This window comes from Rhipicephalus sanguineus, chromosome 2, assembly GCF_013339695.2.
Source record: "Rhipicephalus sanguineus isolate Rsan-2018 chromosome 2, BIME_Rsan_1.4, whole genome shotgun sequence".
In the NCBI taxonomy this organism is placed as follows: domain Eukaryota; kingdom Metazoa; phylum Arthropoda; class Arachnida; order Ixodida; family Ixodidae; genus Rhipicephalus; species Rhipicephalus sanguineus.
In genome coordinates, this window is record NC_051177.1 from 118,941,562 (window position 1) to 118,961,990 (window position 20,429).

At 48.1% G+C, this 20,429-nt stretch overlaps 2 protein-coding genes across 2 annotated transcripts in view; one reads left to right on the forward strand and one right to left on the reverse strand.

The window, feature by feature from the left end:
* Nucleotides 1-2,658, reverse strand: part of LOC119383570 (apoptosis inhibitor 5) — a 36,476-nt gene extending 33,818 nt beyond the window's left edge. The window contains exons 1-2 of the mRNA XM_037651801.2: nucleotides 2,466-2,658; nucleotides 1,996-2,157 (exon numbers count right to left, since the gene is read on the reverse strand). Coding sequence (XP_037507729.1) covers nucleotides 1,996-2,157; nucleotides 2,466-2,534 — 231 coding nt within the window. The 5' untranslated portion in view covers nucleotides 2,535-2,658. The remainder of the gene's footprint in view (nucleotides 1-1,995; nucleotides 2,158-2,465) is intronic.
* A 7,449-nt stretch (nucleotides 2,659-10,107) lies between these two features.
* Nucleotides 10,108-11,889, forward strand: LOC119381834 (uncharacterized). The gene has a single exon (XM_037649588.1). It carries the CDS (start codon nucleotides 10,108-10,110, stop codon nucleotides 11,887-11,889), a length of 1,782 nt encoding a protein of 593 aa, XP_037505516.1.
* The last annotated feature ends 8,540 nt before the right edge of the window (nucleotides 11,890-20,429 follow it).

The window sequence follows — 20,429 nt, forward strand, 5'->3', positions numbered from 1 at the left end:
TGCTGTGGCTACCTCAAGGTGCTCGCACTACGCTTGCGATCACACTGAAAGTGAGCCGCACATTCAAAGAAAGCAATTAAAGAATCCCGAAACAGCCTCAAGGTGTCGCCCCGCAGAGAAAAAAATCGGCTGCTCGTGCGCTCTACACAGACGTGTCCGCGGCTGTACAGATTGCGATGAGTGCACATTGCAGTCAGTGTCATTAAATATTTACGTCAAATGCAAAAAAAAGAAAAAAAAAGAAGAGCACTAAAGTACAATCTATAGACTAAAATTAAACCCATTTTTACTTGGCAGCAACACAAGCCATGCACCTGTTTTGTCTGTCCTCCATCACAATTGCAGGACAGCTAAAGTTGACAGTGAATTGACCTTGCGCAAGACGAGTAATATAATACTCGTACAGATTTCCTTTTGGTTTCACAGCAGCTTCTACAACACTAAAAGTGACAGAAGGAAAGCTATGATTTTTCAAGGGCTCGTTTATCTTTGTTAGACACAACATTAATGAGAAGTAACAGACAATAACGCCAAGGAAAGTACAGGGGGTGTTATCTGTAGTATTTAGAATGTAAATGTGAAGAAAGTAAAGTGGACGAAAAGATGACTTGCCGCCGGCAGGGACCGAACCTGCGACCTTCGAATAACGCGTCCGATGCTCTACCACTGAGCTACGGCGGCGGTCATCCTCCCGTCCACTTTCTGGGGTATATATGTTGATTAAACCTAGGAGTGTTAGTCAGCGCCAATCGCAGCCATGGCGGCGAGTGTGGAACACTCTTTTTTTTTTTTTTTGTGACAGTGTCATATAATACAGCACTCCTTGCAACTTTTTATTTCTTTTTTTTAGATTATGGAGTGTCTAGTGTTACGTCTAGACATACATATAAGAGCCGTTGCAGTTATGTCTGGACCTAAGAATAACGAGTCTTAAAGTTCCGTCCAGCGGGACAACAATACAAATGCAGCCCGTGAGACCTACCGAACTGATTGGTCCTAGTAGCACAGCGGGCTAACGTGTCGTGCTCGGAACTGCAAAGACGTTGGTTCGAACCTCGCTGCCGTCCTGTTTTTTCTTCTTTTTTATTCTTTTTCTTCTTTAGTGCTCCACGGGTGCCGCAATATTTTTTTCTTTAAGGACATCGCCTTGGTGCCAGCGGCGGACGATCCAGCCCATGTCGTTGACGCTTCGTACTCTTGCTGTAGTGACACGAGCCACTCGAGCAAAACAGAGGGAGCGACGACGGCGCACCGCGTCCCAGTGACACGAGCCAACCACTGAGACTGGCAAGATAATTACTTAACTCAAGTGCGCATTGTGAAGCACACGGTGGACGTAACTTTAGCAGCTGATTATCGTTACGGCTGGACGTAACTACACCTTGTGAAAGAGCTACGTCTAGACGTAACGATAGGAGCCGTTGCAGTTACATCTGGGCAGGGTTCTGTTTGGTGTCGCAGAAGTCTGTTGCCAGACTGAGAAGCGCGACGCGGCTCGTGGGTTACGTGCGCCCCAGTGAGACGGGCACACCACGGACGCTGGCAAAATACTGAGAAGGGCGAAGCGGCTCGTGGGTACAGTGTTCTGTACTCGTGGGTTACGTCTGGACGTGACGATAGCAGTGGCTACAGTTACGTCTGGAAGTAACGATAGCGGTGACTACAGTTACGTCTGGACGTAACCCTAGCCACACCGTTATTTTATTTCTCACCGCCTTCCTACCAAAACCGCAAACGCATACGCCACGCAACACGATCATTTCACGAGTCAGTAGTGGCCTGACCACGCCAATTAAGAGATTCGGTGCACCGTGTTATATGCCGTTTAGCGAAATGATTAGGAAACGGGCGGCGCCAAAACAAAACATCGGGACGAGAAGTTAGTCGGATCACACCAAAGGTAAAATGCCTGAAAAAAAAAAAAATAATTTGTGCGCGTGGTTTTACTCGGTTTTCGTACAAGTCCGGGAGGCAACGAAACGACAAACCACTTACGGCAACGTCGGCATCTTCGCACAAATCCAGCTGGGCGTCAATGGCCTTCTCGGACAAATGTGGAAAGCTCTTGAAGAAGCGGGCGATGAATTGAGATGCCAGGCGCTTTTCGCTCGGCGTACCCTTGACGGATTCCAATATGTCTAAGTAGTCAGTCTCGTGCTGCAACACAAGGCAAGAAAAGCCGAGTAAGAAAGCTGAAAGGTTCAGCTTGACATCATCTCCATCGAAATGAACGAGACGGGCGAACGGACACCAATGCACGTCAGCTTAGAATGTCAGCAAAAGAAACACGCGCAGGCATCGAGTTCGTTTCTCACAACATGTGCGCGACGCTTCGAATCGATGCCGCGCACGAATTATCAGCGACAGTTGACGGCCAGATCATGGAAATGCCGGCGTTTGAGTAGGTAGGCCTAGTAAATGCAGGGGTGCATTGGATCCACCATTCACGGCTAGACTGGTCTCACCTCAGAAACTTTGTCCCCGGCTGACGCCAGAACGTCGTATTTCTTGTACAGAAGGTCCACTTTATCCATTTTCGTCGGCTGTAACGCAAAATGTCGGAGAAAGAGAGCAAAAAAGTCACATTAAAACCGCGAAACGTGTTTAGCGCGATCAAGTGTAGACCGCTTCGCTAAACAACATGGCCGCATATTTCGAGCGACGAAATCGTTGATGCAAATCGCAGCTAATAACGCTACCAAGTTGAAACATTTGAAACGTTCGAAAAGTGATAAAAAGTAGAACTATTTTAAATAGTTTTACACCTGCTAGCACCTCTCAAAGCCTTGCTCATTAAATAACCTAGCACAATTATTTTTCTCCTAAACTGCGGCGCGTATGAAACGAAAAGAAAATTTAGCGTTGAAGAGGTGTCGGCCCCTGGTGAATGGTGGCGCAAATACAATAGATTTGGCGCGTGCACCGCGCCCCGCAGGAAAGTTGTTCAATGTGTGGTGGATGACGGACGAAGCAACTAACATTGTTTTTATTTCTTCGCCTTAGTAATACTGGCGCAAGATACTATCGTTCGTGGTATCGCGCGCAGCATCGCGTGTGACGTGCACAAATTTCCATATGGAAATTGATATATCAGCAGCTTTTGCTTGAGGGTCGTCAGTATTCGTATGATGCGGAAGTGTGCGAATTTCGGACGTCTAGTACGACAATTCAGCTTACGTTTTATAAGAAAAAATTGATTATTGGAGGAGTATTTCCGATATTTCTGCCATGCAACTATAGTCGTTATCTAAATCGCGTTAATTCTTACCACGGTACCGGCACTTACCGGTCAAGAACGGCGTGCTATCAGCGTGACATAGCATTCTTGATAGGATATTGGCGAGGCCCGAGAGCTGAGTTTTCAAGGAAGGAAACGCGAGCAAGCCAGATGACGATTATCGTTCCGCGGCTCGATTTTTTTCTTGAAGTGTAGGAGGATGCATTATTTTGGTATGGTTGAGCCAAATGGGCGAGTTGCTATATGCATGGCTATGCTTGCTCTATTTTTCTTTCCTGTCCTTGTTTATTTCCATTTCTTTTTTCTCTCTCTCTTTCTCGCTCTTTCTTTCGCTTTCAGTCTGTCTCTCTCTCTATTTCTCGCTTCCTCTTTCTTTCTATCTCCTTCTCTCTCTTTCTTTGATTCTCGCTCTTTCTTTCCCTCTTTCTTCCCTTTCTGTCTCTCTATTAAACGTAAAAAACATTACGTAAAACACATTAAACGTAAAAAATCAGCCTTGTTAAGAATAACCCGTAAACAGAACATTTCATATTTTGCCTACCCTATTGGCGACACGCTACTAACTTCCCTCAAACAGCATAAGTATCTTGGATTCGTTATTTCTAGTGATCTTAGATGGGAGGCACATCTTAACTACGTTACATCTTCAGCCTTAAAAAGATTATTTTTCCTTAAAAGACGACTGCGATCCGCACCACCTCAAACAAAACTCTTAGCCTATAAAACCTTCATTCGACCTGCAATAGAATACGCTAACTTAGTCTGGTTCCCTGCCACAAATAACTTAACTAAAAAGCTAGGAAGTGTACAAAGAAAGGCGGTTAGGTTTATATACAACAAATACAGTTTGCTCGATTTACCCACTGAATTAATCGCAAGAGCTGGGCTACTAACATTACGAAATCACGCCTAAAAATGCTCTTCCAACTTATTCATAAACAGCTAAACATCGACAGCTCTACGTTCATATTCATTTCGGAAACCAGACAGTCTCGCCACAAACACCCATGGCCGTACCCAGGAATTTTTTTCGGGGGGTGTTTCTGCGTAGAACGGCTAACTTTGGCAACTGGTGGTCGCTGCAAAGGCGTGCAAGTATTGTAGTATCACCCGAAAAGTTACAGCATGAAAAAATTTCGGGGGGTGTCAGAACCCCCTCAACCCCTCCTTAGTTACGGCCCTGCAAACACCCATTAACTTTACAGGAATACCATTTTAACAGCAACTGCTTCAGGTATTCTTTCTTCCCACAGTCAATTAGAGGATGGAATAGATTACCCGGCTGTATAACCAATAGTAATGACTTGAATACTTTTTTGACATTGCTTGATAACCATATTCGTGCCACCCATAGCTAAATTGATGTTGTTGTTGTTTTTTCTCTCCTCTACTTGTAAAAATTCTTGAGTGCCTTTTGATTATGATAATTGTATCGGTGCCATACGCAGTGAGCTTTTTTTCATGTTTATTAGTGACATTTTTTGCATGTTATTGAAACGGTCCACTATGTACGAAATCTGAGTTCTAAATGTTTTTCACCACATTGCTTATGCTCCCATAAAATCCATGTGATATCGTATAAGATTTGTAATCACACATTTTCACTTTTTCAATGTAAGTGTATCTCTTGTATCTTTTGGTTGCCCTCCTGCAAAAGTCCCCATTGGGACTGACAGTATGTAAAAATAAATAAATAAAAATAAATAAATAAATTTCTCTCTTTGTCTTTCTTTCTATGCTATGTTTTACTCTCTCCCCTCCTCATTTTCCTCCTTCTCACCCTCACTTCTCTTTCACACCCCCTTTCTATACTATACCATAGAACAAGGCTATGCTAAGCTCTGCTAGCGTGCCTGGATAGCCGAGTGGTTACAGCACTCACCTTCGGATGGTGGGTACGCATGTTCGAATCTCGCCAAGAAATATTTTTCGCCAAGAATCTCTCTATTCCTCCTTTCTATCAGCTTACTGCTCTCTTTCTTTCTCTCTGTACCCGTGGTACCCGTTCTCTAGCCCACCAGGCTTATTGCGTGGCCTCCGCGATTGGCACCGGCAATGCGCGCGTTGCCGGTGCCAATCGCGGAGACCGCGGTTATTGCATCCCACGCCGGCAAAATCGGCGCATGTGTTCTGAGAGCGAAGCAGAGGATGAAAATAGCACGCGCCGGTTCATGATGATGATAACTTTCTGTTTACGACGCACGGCGGACCTCGAGCACCCCCTTGAAAAAGAATCTCTGGCTACGTCATTAGGTAAATATTGGGTCGTCTACGTATTGGGTATTACACCCAACGTGACGTCAAAGTAGATATGCCCAGATACACTAGATGCATGATAACCGTCCCTCCGATACCCATCTCGCCCACCATCAGGGCAGACGGGAAAGCAAAGCACGCGATATACAACAGAAATTTGGTTACAGCATAGACACCGTATTCGTAGACGCAGCAAGATGCAGACGCAAGCGCGCCTACACAGCCGAGGTGATAAATTACGAGAGAAAATGTGTGACGAGCGCTACGCAACATGCAGAAACAGCAAAGGAAATAGCTATTGCATCATCCACAGCACAAACACAAGCGTATGTAATCACCAGTGATTCACAGGCGACGATACGAAACATCGATCGCAAGCGGTCGAATCTCCCCAGAGGCACTATGAATCCTAAAACTAAGTAATAACCAAGAAGCGCCCATCTCATCTGGACACCCGCTAACACACAATTAGAAGGTAGCAATGAGTCGGCGCGCCGCATGGTTCGAGAGCTTACAGACCGAGCCTCAGTTAGCCCCGCCTCTGGGATTACCGACGAGTTGGAAGATAGGACGAGCGCATTTCACGAAATTACAGTGCAGCATAGATTGCAGAGGCGTATATTTCCACCATGTCACCCAAAATTAAGCAAGAAATAGTCCGTCGAATGGCGGCAGTTGGAAGCCCGATCGTACCCTAGTCCATCTCTCATGCACATAATAGATGACACCCAGATTTATACCCGAGACACAAGTGCAGACGTTGCGATTCTAGAGCCACCTTCATAGTAAAAAACAGCGCGAAAACACGAGGACGAGACAGATGAAACGGGACCAGCGCTGCACCCGTTTCATCTGTCTCGTCCTCGTGTTTTCGCGCTGTTTTTTACTATGATTGTGTACCAACAAGATCAAGTTCGCACGCTTCTAGAGCCACCCTTGAGCATATCATATGGGGATGTCCAGGTATAATAAACAATGACCGTGATGCAGCCTCAAACAGCGACAGCGCGCGCTGGGAGTCTGCTTTGCTCAGCTCAGACCTTAAGCACCGACTCCGGACCGTCCAGCAAGCCGGGGAAGCCGCCAAGGGCCAGCAACCCTTGACCGAAGCGTAGGCGGGGTCCAGGCCCATCCCACCTATTCACAAGACACTTAATAAAGTTCTTTGATCTGATTTATGCCCCTGGTTACTGTTACTATATGGCAGCAGCCCCACATTAAAGAACAATTTAAATAGTTAGTGGAATTCCTAAATTTTTTACCAAAACTTCGAAGTACGTTTTTCTTTGAGTTTGGAAACGGAGATAGCTTAGAGAATGGTGGATGCTTTAAAGGAACCCTGACACAAAATTTGGGAACTCGAGATGCTTGTGTTGTTTGCTAGCTCTGCATGCGTGGACACTTCTGACCGATTATGAGTGACGAACGTTGCCTTTAAGATATTTTAATTGGGTTTTAAAGCAAGCGTGAGTGCTCATCTGACTTTTCTGCACCTCGCGACATCGCCACTAGTATGACGGAGACAGTGGCCCCGTGTGACATTTCACGAGTAAAACGAGTATCGTCGACGTCAGACAATATTTGAGAGGCACGCACAATACCCCGACTGGCACCCGGAGAGGTCTATTGTTCGTCACCCCTCTCGCTCTGTTGTCGGGCTGCTCTGAACGTAGTGCTGGCTGCTTCGGCCAGGAATGCTTTTTTTTTCTGGGTAGGGGGGAGAGGGGCGGGGGGCACGTACTTAACCGAAGCACCCACATCGTTTCATTCTTTACCGTGCGCAGGGCCCTGATTTGAAAACTGCACTTTCAACGACACGAAAACTTGAGTGCACGTGATCTTAGGCGCTTCCCTGCTGTGAGGCTCTAGCGTCTCATGGTAGTTAAAGTCTTTAATGGTAGTTAGGTGGGCGTTTTGAACTGACGCGCAGTTGTACTCAATTAGCGACGCTAGCATTAATTATACGATGCGTTAGAGCATTTACGATTCAAATCCGGGATTACCAGACACAAAGCTACAAATTGCCGCAGACAAGTCGCATACAGAACTTCCGCTATCAGGGGCCCTTTAAGGTTAGTAACAGCTAGGACATAAAGGGGATGGCACCAGACCAGACCTGTTAATTTAAAAATTCAGTGGTGGAGTACGGCATCGTAATTTTGTGATGGATACTTCCACTTTACGCATGGGACACCATTTATTATCCTATGCAAAATGGAAGTGCGAAAATTCTGGATTCGGTATTTGAACCTTTCATGAAATTCAAGTAGAAAAAAAATTCTGAAACTAGCCACTGTAACATAAGCTGTAAGTGACATAACGGACAAAATTGAACCATCAATAGATATTCGCGCGAGTGATCGAGTCAGCCACAAATATACCACAGTGTAACAATAATATCTGGGGTTTCACGTCCCAAAACCACGATATGATTATGAGACGCCGTAGTGGAGAGCTCCGAAAATTTCGACCACGTGGGGTTCTTTAACGTGCACCTAAATCTGAGTACACGGGTCTCAAACATTTCCGCCTCCATCGAAAACGCAGCCACCGAGGCCGGGATTCGATCCCGCGACCTTCGGGTCAGCAGTCGACCACCGTGGCGGGGCTATACCACAGTGTCGTGGCACCCATAGTAATCGCACTAGACGAATATTTACAGGGATTAATGATTTGAATGCTCCTAGTTGAGCTGTCTCTGAAGAAGAAGCAAGTGATGAACATAGGGATAATGAATCAGTCACAATAACCGCTGTCGAAGAATTTCTTCACACATGGGTGCCAGGGGCGTAGCCAAGGGGGGGGGGTTGGGGGGGGTTCAAACCCCCCCCGAAATTTTTCAGTTTTGCTTGCGCATATATACACGCACACATACAAACGCACGCACGAACATACATAAAGTATGGTTGAACCCCCCCCGAAAAAAATTTCTGGCTACGCCCCTGATGGGTGCATATTTTGGGAGGCGTGATGAATATGAACAGGATAATTACTGAGAGAAAATACTCACACCGGCTTTCTTATCACTCATAGATGCATCAGTTGCGATCATATTATTAAGGTGAAAGTCTTAAATGCCTCATCAAACGCAAAAACTGACCGGCGCCCCGCATCGCCGGCATCAACAAGAGTGATGTAAAAAATCATTATCACGTGATGACGTCACCATATGACGTCATAATGACGTCACAGATCGCCAATGTCTGTCGTTATCATGACCATAGGCGTGCGCAGGGTTCCCCATCAGGGGGGGCGAAGGTTCATCGCAGCGCCCCCACCCTACTAAGTCAATGTACGGGGCAGATTTTGCTCCCCCCCTTAGGTGAATAGGGGGGGCGGCCGCCCCCCCCTCTGCTCCCCTCTCCTGTGCGCACGCCTATGGTCATGACGTCATTGTGACGTCACATGATCACATCATCGCTTGGTCAAAGGTGTGCCGATCCAGAAAGGCAGCGCAAAAGCAGGTGACGTGCGTATACGATCCTGGAGGCAGTGCAAAACCCCGTTAGGTGCAAAAAGCTTTCGGTGGGTGGCGGGGTAGAATCAACACATCGATTGAGAAGAAAAAGTGATGGCTTTCGTCTTCGAGTCGTCTTAGGTGAATGCATAATGGACCCTGTGAATTTGAAAGGCGAAGTATTTCTTAGCGAACCTCAGGCACTTTGGGCGTTTCTATCTACGTATCTATCTATCCGCCTACGTCTGGTCGTCTCCATAACTTGTAATATACCAAAATTGACAGAGCAGGGGATCAGTGTATGACGATCACGATTCACTGGTCATGACATGAATAACGCAAAATACATGTCGCGTACGTCATGAAACCCTTTCTCTCAGTCACGTGTGGCACATACCCGCATACCAGAGTTCATGTTATGCGGGTATGTGCCACAGGTGATACAAAGTCTCAACCAACACAGTAACCGCGAACACACACTTACACACAAGGAAAGTGATCATAATAATAATTGCTGGGGCAGAAGTGTAGGTTTTATGTCCCAAAACCACGATATGATTGAGAGACGCCGTGGCGAAGGGCTCCGGAATTCTGGTATTCTTTAACGTGCACCAAGATCGCACAGTACACGGGCATCTAGCATTTTGCCTCCATCGAAATACGACCGCCGTGGCCGGGATCGAACCCGCGACCTTCGGGTCAGCAGCCGAACACCGTAATTGCTACACCACAGCGGCGAACGCAAGGAAAGGGAGGAAGCTGTCGACAGAACACCCCTGGAAGACGCTCAACTACCATGCACTCCTTCACGTGGTCCGCAACGTGGACCACGTTGATAACGCAAAAACCGGGGTCAATGTTTCCTACAATAAATCTGCCGAGCGAACCAGGCCTCTCATAATTATCGGTGACTTCAACATTCATTATCGGTGACTTCAACACTGTTTTATCAAGACCCAACAACGCCTGGTCTTTATACGGCGTGAAAGGCGGCTAGATTGTGCAGGGCATCAAAAGACTTCACTGCCACGTCCAGAACAGGAGGCGTCATAGATCATTTCATCGTAAGAGGCATCCAGGATTTCTTGTCCTGCTCGATGTCCAGAGCGCGTTCGATGGCCTCCCACATGTGGCCATTGAGAATGCACTGGACGCCATGGGCATAGAGGGCTGCCTCCGACGCTTCATCTCCGGGTTCCTGACAGGGCGGACTCTTCGAGTACGGGTTGGCCGGTCCACCAGCAGCCCCAGGAGCGTGATGACTGGAGTACCGCAAGGATCTGTCCTCAGCCCACTGCTCTTCAACCTGGTCCTGGCGGCCCTTCCAGCAGCCATCCCGGTAGACAGCACGCACTCCGCACAGTGCTCAATCTATGCCGACGACGTGGCTCTGTGGGCATGTGGGCCGAGACGCCACCTACCAGCCATCCGGCATTCCCTCCAACACTCCTTGAACGCGGTGGCCTCCTTCTTCAGAGGCATCGGGCTTCAGGTGTCCCCCACAAAGACTGTGGCCTTGATGGTCCACCCGAGAGCAGCTGCCAGGGGGAGCGTGCAGAAGCTGGTCCTCAACGGCCGACCCATCCCATGGAGTAAGGAGGTGACTTACCTGGTGCTCCGGATAGACCACCGCCTGACCTGGATCCCTGCTGTCAAGGCGGCTGTCACCAAGGCGGCGCGGGTCCAGTCCATGGTCAGCAGGCCCCTGCTGCGTGGAAGGGGCTGCCCTCGGAAGCTGGCCCTACAGCTGTGTCACGGCACTGCCACAGCTGTCATCCAGTATGCTCTGCCCTTGGTCCAGCTCTCGTGGCGCCGAAAAGAACAGCTGGAGAAACAGCATCGCTCGGCCATCAGGGCGTTCCTGGGGCTCCCACGCTGTTCTCCAGTGGCTGCCACACTGGCAGAGGCACAGACATCGCCAGTATCCGTGCTGATGCTGCGTCAGGCCCTGCAGCATGTCGACCGGCTGCACCGAACGCCAGACGGAGAGGCTCTGCTGCGGCGCATCAGGGACCGGCCGACTTCCCGCATGGGGAGCATCTGGGCACTCTACCAAGAACTGGTTCCACAGCCCCCCACTCCAGTCCAGCCTCCACCTCCACATCGGCCGCCGCCAGACATCAGCCTGCGCCTGGGGAAGCTGACAAAGAGACGCACTCCAGCCAGTCAACTCCAGCAGGCCGCAGTGGAGAAGATTCACGAGCAGCTGAGTGGCCACCTGTTGCTGTACACGGATGGCTCCGTCTACAAGAGTCCTCCTTCTGCTGCCGCTGCCTGCACGGTTCCCGAGTTGGGGGTAAGGCTTCAGTGCCGCCTTCCGTTCCCAGCGAGCTCAACAGCAGCCGAACTGGTAGGACTCAATCTCGCAGCAGACCATCTTGCCGCCAGCCTCCCTACACAGCCAGTGGCCATCGTCACGGACTCCCGCACAGCTCTACAGGCCCTGCTGCAGCCCGATCGAGCCGGCGTCACGGTGATCCTGCTCCTCGCCAAACTCCAGGCCCTCAAGGACTGCGGGGTCAGACTGTCCATGCACTGGCTTCCTTCCCACGTTGGAATAGCCGGCAACGAAGAAGCAGACGCCGCTGCCAAGGACGCGCACCGGATCGACATTCCAGTCACAACTGCTGTAGCGGCCTCTGACTTCTCCCGTCAACGGCTGCTGCACCTGCTCAAGGCGGCCCACCCGGACCAACGAATGGCAAGTTCGTTGGTCCGGGTCCCCCGGCCACTACAGGAGACCGGATTCCAGTGGCGAGAGCTGAGGCTGCTGCTGCGGCTCCGAACCGGAAGCGCGTGGCCTGCTGCACGCAAGTACAGCAAGGGCCGCTGTTCCTCGCCGGACTGCAGCAGATGTGGGTCCCCTGAGACGCTGGAGCACATTCTGTGCTTCTGCCCAGCCCTGGATGGCCCGCGCGACACCATGAAGAGGTCCTAACGCATGCAGGGCCTACCCCACTCCACCGTTGACGATCTCCTGTTCCCGTCTGGATACCAGTCCACCGCCCTGCGAGCTTTTCTGAAGTTTGCGGATGATGCCGGTCTAGAGACCTTGTGAGCCCTGTACCTCAACAGTCCTCCTGCCCCCCACGTCTACTCTGCTGGAACTATGACGACCTGCTGCTGAACCTTCTACCTTCTTCCTTCATCTTTACCCCCACTTCCCCATCCCACAGGCACTGAGCCGTGCCCCCAACTGGGAGACAGAAATAAGTGTCTTATTCTTCCTTCAACAATCACTATATATATAGTCCAGCTGCTGGCGCTCACTGATCAGGGTGATGATGACCTTGTTCAAGAACTGTCAAGAACCCCTTCTACGCATACAGCTTCGTGAAACGTGCGTGCGTTCTCCGTGAAAACGGACAAGTATAAGTATAACAACTGTAACGCAACTGTAACAACTGCAACGGTGACTGTAACGTACGTGCAGTGCGCCTGCGCGTGCTACTCGGCTGTTCCTGAATGAAGCTGAGTTTTGAGCAACGTTTGTTTTGAGTTAACGCCTGTCCTGTGCGGGACGGTTTTTTTTTTTTTTTGCAGGTCGAAGCACTGTGCCATTTTTCGTCATTCTACGGAGAGCACTGGTACCTGCTAAACGCATGTAAGGTATTATGCGCACTTTGTTGATGCTGTGCCTGATGACGATGAAGAATTATGGCAGAGCCCTTTGTAATGGGTTGGAAGCATTCAATAACCTACTCGTTGCGCAATTCGCATTGTGTGACGCCTGGTTACAGAATTCGCGTTGTGCGACGCTTGGTGCTTATTTTACTCTTCTACCACGCTATATTGCATATGCTGATGTGGTTCCTTCCCGACATGAAGCCTGTATAGGACCTTTTTGCAAAGCAGTTTCAAGCACCGGCATGGCTCAGAGGTTGAATACTGGGCTCCCACGCAGAGGGCCCAGGTTCGAACCTCGTTCCACCCTGGAATTTTTTTCTTATTTCGAGCGATACTGGTTACGGACACCGGCGGCGGCGGCAGCGGCGGCGGACAACTACGGCGCCAAAAACAGCCGGTGAAATGATCTCATAACAGCTTTCAATGTAAAAAATTTCGGCGAAGGTGGGGGGGGGGGGGGCGATGTGCCGCCCCCTCGTTACGCCACTGACTGGTACTAGTAGTCAAATACTAGTAGCTAGTGTGAATAGTCAGCTAGTCAGGTACCTAGCTCAAAAGCGTTAGAAACACAACTGAGACCCACAGTACCCAAATGGGTATCCTGAACTTGTGAAGTCTGTATGACTGCGCGCAACAAAACCATAAGACCGAAATGACTTCAAATATGTTGTTTCGGGCGTCTATATATATAGTTAAAGGAATGTACTATAGATGTTGTCGTTTAGCCAACAACTAAGAAAGAACGCTTTTATTTACCACGAGGACGCAGCCGAGCGCTCGTGCAGCGCGCAGCCATCTTTGTTTACTCGTTTTTCGAAGATGACTGGACACACGGCGCGACTTCTCGGGCCTTAGGGAAAGCAACATATGTATATTGTGGCAAGGCGAATTTGAACACGCGAATGCCGAATTGTCGCGATATGTAGCCTTTATAACAATGGTACCCGTTTGGGTACTCCGGGACCGAGGAAGATAAGCACCGATTTTGCTATGGGAAACACCGGCGCACACTCCATGCTTGCAGATACACTACCAAAGTTGAAGTTAGCCTAGCGCATATTTGGTTAACAGAAGCTGCCTCGCAAAGTGCGAATACAACAAATTGCGGGGTACGCGCCGCGACCAACCATATCCGAACAACTTGTGGTTTAATTAGCATCCTGCAGGGCATGAACAGTTCAATTCTGCTATTGTTGTCTCGTCAGTCAACTTGACGTAGACTTCTTTTTGATCTTTGCTAAGTCCGGAAGGCTGGAGCACGAATGCGATAACGTGAACGCCGTCGTCAGAGCAGCACGCAGAAGATACGACATTGAAATCAGTGATGTGGCCCGCCGCAACAACTTTGTCGCCATCGACGATAAACGTGACACAGACCCCGAGAAGACTCTGAATTGTGCTCAGAGGCAAGGGTACTGTGACACAAAATTGCAAATGTTAGCCTCACAGCAGGTTGAAAAGCGACAAGCGCACGACAAGCGGCGCTGCGGTCGCATTAAACAAATGTTTTTTCGCATCGCTACTCAAAAAAGGGGGTCGTAACAGCCGGCTGTTGTTCAAAACGCGAGTACTTTCTCTCTGCTGATGTGAGCACTATAGGCTATAGGAAGAAAGAAAAGAAAAGAAAAGAAAGAAAGAAAGAAAGAAAGAAAGAAAGAAAGAAAGAAAGAAAGAAAGAAAGAAAGAAAGAAAGAAAAATTAAGGCAGCTTCTTACTAGTGGTGCCAAGCCTGAAGGAAGTGCGGAGCTGGACAGCCTTCTTTGTTTCTCTTCGCTTCTCTCTTTCTTTCCTATAGTCTCTTTCTTTCTTTTTCTCTTTTCCGGTTTCTTTCTGTCTTGTCTTCTCTCTTTATTTCTATTTTTCTTCTCTTTTTTTTTCCGTACGGTACTTACGGTACTTACGCAGCACTCTGCAGGGTGGAATTGTCGGTTAGATGGCAACAATACTATGGTTCTTTGCGCTTGATTTTTGTGTGTTATTTGAGAGTCTCATACAATAACACAGATCGAGTTTAAAGAATTTTTCTGATTCCTTTGCAGCGATGAAAGATCGGCTTGCGAATCGCAAAGAATGATGCCATCCTGCGCATGTTCTACTGCATGGCGTTATAAAGCACAACGCACATAGAATTGCATACGTACAGCCCTGCAATGGTAGAAGATGTCACTCGGGATATTTTAAATAGTTGCTCTGGCACTGGACGTGGTTTGACAAAAGATAAAGTAGAGAAATTTTTGTGACACGAATTGTCTGTAGCTTCACCTGGATGTACTGCGGATATAATGTGTAAATCTACACTCTAAGAAAAAAGAGAGTCAAAAGAGGGTCATGGAACCGTGACTCTCTTCGGGTGTCCATCTGACCCCTTTTGGAAGGTACAGGCAGAGAAAAAGAGTTAGCATATTGAAAGGAGTCACAGGACTCTCCTGAAGCGCGTTTCGATTGGCTTCGGTATACGGAAGAGCCGCCGTATACGCCATACATATCGCGCGCTTGCCCTTTGGCGCCCTTGTGTCGCTTTGCTCGCCGACGCAGACGGGGTTGGCGCCGGGGTGGCGCGCCGCTCTCCTCTCTCGGTCGTCTCAATCTCTGTCTCCTCGTCTATTGGAATGCGTTGCGTGGTTGCGTTGGTTGCGCGTCTTCGGTGGCGTTGACGCCGGCTCCGTGCACGAAGTGACGCTTGGAGGGCGGAATATTCATGGAGCTGCGGATACCAACAACGGGCGCCAGTTAACGGTGAGTGTACTGCTTTCGTAGGTACTAATTATGCAGCTTTAGCTGGGCGTACGCAGCAGCCTTGCTGAAGTTATCTGCCAGCCATTTCCAACAGCAGCCTGCGTCCGCGGGGATGTTGCGGATGCCCAACTAAAGCTGTCAGTTAACGAGTTACCACCGTTATGCGCGTTGCTGTACAAGCTCCCATAAAGTGAGCTATGCGAACAATTATCGAGGGTCATTTCTTGCTGATCGTACGTTGTGTCTGCACTACTGAAGGTGCAAGATGTCGTTTTGAGATGCACTTTAGTCTACTTCATAATAACATTTCCATCGACCTTGAGTGTGCAGCGTGCTTCCGCGCGTGGGAACGTGAAAAAAAAAAAAAAAGCCTGTGTACAGAACGCTCAGACGCACTATATATATAATGGTTCTTGTTGGCTTAAAGACGGTAGTTTGAGGTGCAGGTATAGTACGGTGGCTTCCAGAACGTACGCGGTAGTCATTCAAGTTGGACACGCCTCGCCGGTAAAGTGAAAAAGCTCTAGACTTTCGACGGCGCGCGTTGTTGCGGCCGCCGCCGTGCACTCTTTTTCCTCGTTTCTGTTTGCTGTTTTCGTGGTTTGCATACACTGCGATGACGTTGGGCGTTATAACAGAATCGAGTGACTGTACGTGATTGTGGGAGTTATGTGCGCTAATTCTAGCATATTACATGTCTGATCTCAACTTAGACGGCGTACGCACGCGCTGGGTGTCGATCGGGCCCTCGTAGCCGCATCTGTTTATCTGAGTATTTAAGGATGGATTACGTTTGTAAAACATGCGGTCAATAACCGCTCACGGCATGCCCCTAACTGCCGGAGGATGTGCTTTGTTGTTTTGTTGTTAGCCTTTATTATGTCTGTGTGAACCACTTATTGTGTAGGTTTTGCAAACCTTTGCTGCAGTTTCATTTTCTCATCATAATATCACGTTCTGCTTTTCAGATACCGTTTTTCATGGTGCTCACGCTGGACAGGAGCGACAACCTAGCAAGCCACAAGTCTGATGCCTCAAGCCGTCACCACTTCGATTTATTCTTAATCATAAGGAATAAATATGGAAACATGATGGCGATTTCTGCTGTTTATTTAGCACCATATGACACTGTGCACATCACAGTCACACATTTTTAGTTGGCTATACTCGTAGAAGCATGTAAATGAGGAATACCCAAACTTCTTAATTGGAAATCACAGACCACCTTTTTGCGCTTTCCATATAACTTTGCTGGAAAATATGTGTTGTTTTGACGAGTTTTATTAAAATAATGCTAAAACTGAAATATTCTTTTTTTGCAGTCGCTGGGCAGAACGGCAAGTATTGGACTTGTTTAAAATGAATACTCCACCATTTTCAACAGTAGTCGCGCAAAAGTAGGGCAAGGGTCAAATGAGTAGCTTAAAGCACTTGTGGAGTCGCTTGATGCGTCGGTGTGGGTCCCTTGACCCCCCTAGGAGCGTTACCGGCAAGAGTCGTCTGACTCCCTATAAGTGGTAACGTGATCCTCCCGATGAAAGTCTTTCCACTCTTCCTAGAGGGTCAGGGGACTCTCCTAGAGCGAGCCGACCCTGACCCACCAAGAGAGTCACCGCGACTATTTAAAGAGAGTCCTATACGTGGCAAGTCAGAACTCTCCGAAAAGAGTCACGCATACTCTTTTTTTTCTTAGAGTGTAGAACAGTGCCAGTTGGTTTGCTGCTATAATGATCAAGTCTTTGTTAGATATTATACGCGCGATCTACAATCCAATTTTTCTTCGTTCAAGCCTGTCAGGAGGCTGATAAGTATCCACCTTGAATGATTCAAAGCTCGTTAATGATGCTTTGTGTTCTTGAACAATGTCGGGAATCTAGTATTTGCCTCTTTCAGCAAGTGCGTGGTTCAATCGATGCTTCTCGCGTTGCGTTAAAATGCGGTTTACGCGCCGACAGTTTCGGACGTTTCGTGTGACTGAAAATGAATGACGAGCTTCAGTGATTGCCAGAGAACTCTATATATGTTGCTTGCGGAACTCCTAGACATCGGCTCAGCCCTCTTGCCAGTAAACGTTGAAGACGCTTCCCGGAAGTTGGCGATAAGCCATGCAGAATAAATGCCGAATAAGCAGTTTTCTCTTGTATGGGTGCGTTATGAGCTTGTAGTAGTGAAAAGACTGGTCATACCCCCCCCCCCCCCTAATGTGACAGTGAGTTGGCGAGGTACGTTCATAACTCTGTTGGCCTGCTTTTCTATCACAACCTGGCCCCCGGGGGGGGGGGGGGGGGGGCTTCGCACATTTAAAGGATGATCGCGAAAACGCCCTTTACGCGTTTTCCAGCGGGCCTGCACTGCTTGGCTGTAGGTATTGCATATAGCGCTGATCTGTTGCTGCAGTGTAGTATTGCGCGGATGTGCGATGCTCGTGAGAACTGTCCGTCAAGAATAACGCCAGCGAATTTGTTCACGAACAACAACGCTCGTTCTTCCAGCGTAAGTTTCATTTTATCCTGCTGTCGTCCAGTTAGCGGTAGTGCAACTGTCGTTGCGTATGTATCTTCTGACGGCGGAGCTGCTTAAGCGGACCGTTAGTACGTGCAGAGAACTATATGATCATCATGAACCGGGACGCGTTCTCTTCATCCTCTTCTTCATCTTCTGCTTCGCTTCCAGAAGATGTGCGCCGACTTGTCCGGCGTGGTATCCAATAACTCTTATGGGCGAGAGAACGAGTACAGAGAGAGGGAGAGAGAAAAAGAGTAAGATAGAGAGAAAGAGAGAAAGATATAGAAAGAAACAGACACAAAAAAGAGAGAAAAAATGGAGAGCAAGATAGAAAGAGAAAGATAGAGAATCAATGAAAGAGAGAGAGAAAGAAAGAGGAAGCGAGAAATAAAGAGAGAGAGAGAAAGAGAAGAAAGATAAAAAAAATAGAGAAAATAGGTAGAAAAATAAATAAACAGAGGCAAAAAAGAGATAGAAAAACGGAAAGAAAGAGAGGAAAAAAAAAGAAAAATAAAGATAAACAAGCCAGACCGCGCAGCTCCGCACTTCCTTCAGGCTTTTCACCTCTATTGCGAAGCTGCCTCAATTTTATTGCGATAGCAATTATATGGACAGTCTCGATGGGTCTTTGCCGTCGCCGTCTCCGTCGCCGCCATGTCCCTCTCGTATGAAGTCCAAATTGATAAGATCCCCCCGCGCATCGTATGTTCTACCGCGGGTTAAAGCGCGCGAGCGGGGGCGACGAACGCGGCCGAAGCATAGATCAAACGAGCCGGCCCATTTCAGTCGCTCGGAGGATGCATGCGATAACATCACCCCGCTTGGGAGGCATGTCGTCGAAGCAGACAGGAAACGCCACGCCCTTCTTTAACGAGCATGAAAAAATGCATGCACCCTCCGTGGCACGGAGGGTGCATTCGCTTGGAGGGGAAGGGGTGGATGTTGTCGCGCGGGCAGCAACTTTGAAGTTTGAATCTAAGGGTGCGGTCGCGATCGCTGGCGCGCGCGCTATCTAGACCACCATCACAGCGGGCGGCTAGTATACCTTCTACGTGCTGCGCTTTCAACGCGAAGTGACTTCGGAGTGCATCTCTCCTTGGAGCGGCCGTATTCTCTTACACGAGCGTTTTGTAGTTACGCGAGATCGGATACAAAACAGTTAGCTGCCAGCCTCACTTAGTATAACACTACAATTTCTTGCGATCGCATTCATTACTTCGCCCTTGCGGTGAAACTGTGACTTTTTTAACAGTGGGGTGTGTCCAGATAAGATCGAACACGAGGTCCCGGTCACCATTACCGATTTTGATGAAACTTACTGTAGGCCTAGGCATTACACCCAGAGAAATGGTTTCGAAGTTCATTTCGTGAAAAAAAGCTTTGTTCGCCTGAAGAAAATATATAAATTTCGGCCGCAAAAAACACTTTTCCGCCAATTTCGCGATGTCTGAATATTGAGCTCACCTATGGGGAAAAAACTGCACTTCTTGGTCACAATATTTATTCCCATCAAAGAACAAGTGAAATACAATCTTATGAGTCTATTATTTTTCTTATCTGTCGAAGCACTTTTGAAGAAAAACATCACAAGCATGGCAAATCGCACAAAATACCTGTCAGGAATTTATTCCTGCAAACAAGTTGAACTGAGAATAATAAAACTCGGTACATATCAACTTTGATATTTGTACACTCTTTAGGAATATTTTTAGTAGTTTTATCGCGCTCCGTTTTACTTCAGAATTGGGCTGCAACGTAAGTGGTTTACCAAAAACGCCGAACTTTAAAAATAGTTTTCTCAAAAGGCAATTTTCAATTAAAAAAAAAATCCCCCTTATTGAAGTCAAGGACGCCATCTACCATTCAGTGCAAAAAAAAAAAAGTTGCATTATTGTTGTTGCTAACAAGTTATATATATACAATGCGTCACATGTGACCAAAGTCAGCCTGTAGTGGCCACGCCGTTTCGTTATGTGCTGAAAATCGGATATAAGTTGTTCAATTAATTGTACGTGACATAATCACAAAGCATCAGCTCCACAAAAACAACTGAGCAGTCAGGTGTCATGGTTCAGCAAGCTTTGTCTTGCGATCAGCCGCTTGACAAACCCGCAGCAGCGGCGACTGCGATGCTCCGGGCGCTCACATTACATGAGTGCCGCTTCGACGGCGGACGAGCTCCGTTTGCGCGCCAAACTAGGCTCAGAGGACAAATGAAATAAGGAATTCACCACTGTGAAAGGTAAAGGCTGTTAAATGCCATCAAGATTCATATTGTACAACGAAAACTCTGCCGGCAGTCTTGCAGTGAGCCCCTTGAGCATACAGCACGCGTGCATTTTCTTCCCTGCTGTTATGCCCGAAACCGCAAAATATCGTGATAAACCCGCGACTTGCGTTGAATATCATATCGGCGGGCGCACAACAATACAGTATTATAAAGGCGGTGCTTTAATAAAGCAAAGGACTTCTACACGCTTCTGTTGACAGCCGGCTGACACAAGTGTTCTGGCACGAGATTAAGAACAACTGTACTTTGAGTTGTTCGGCCATCGTAAGCACGCATGACACCTTTCTTTAGATGACAGTGGCTTGCTTCTGTGCCATATG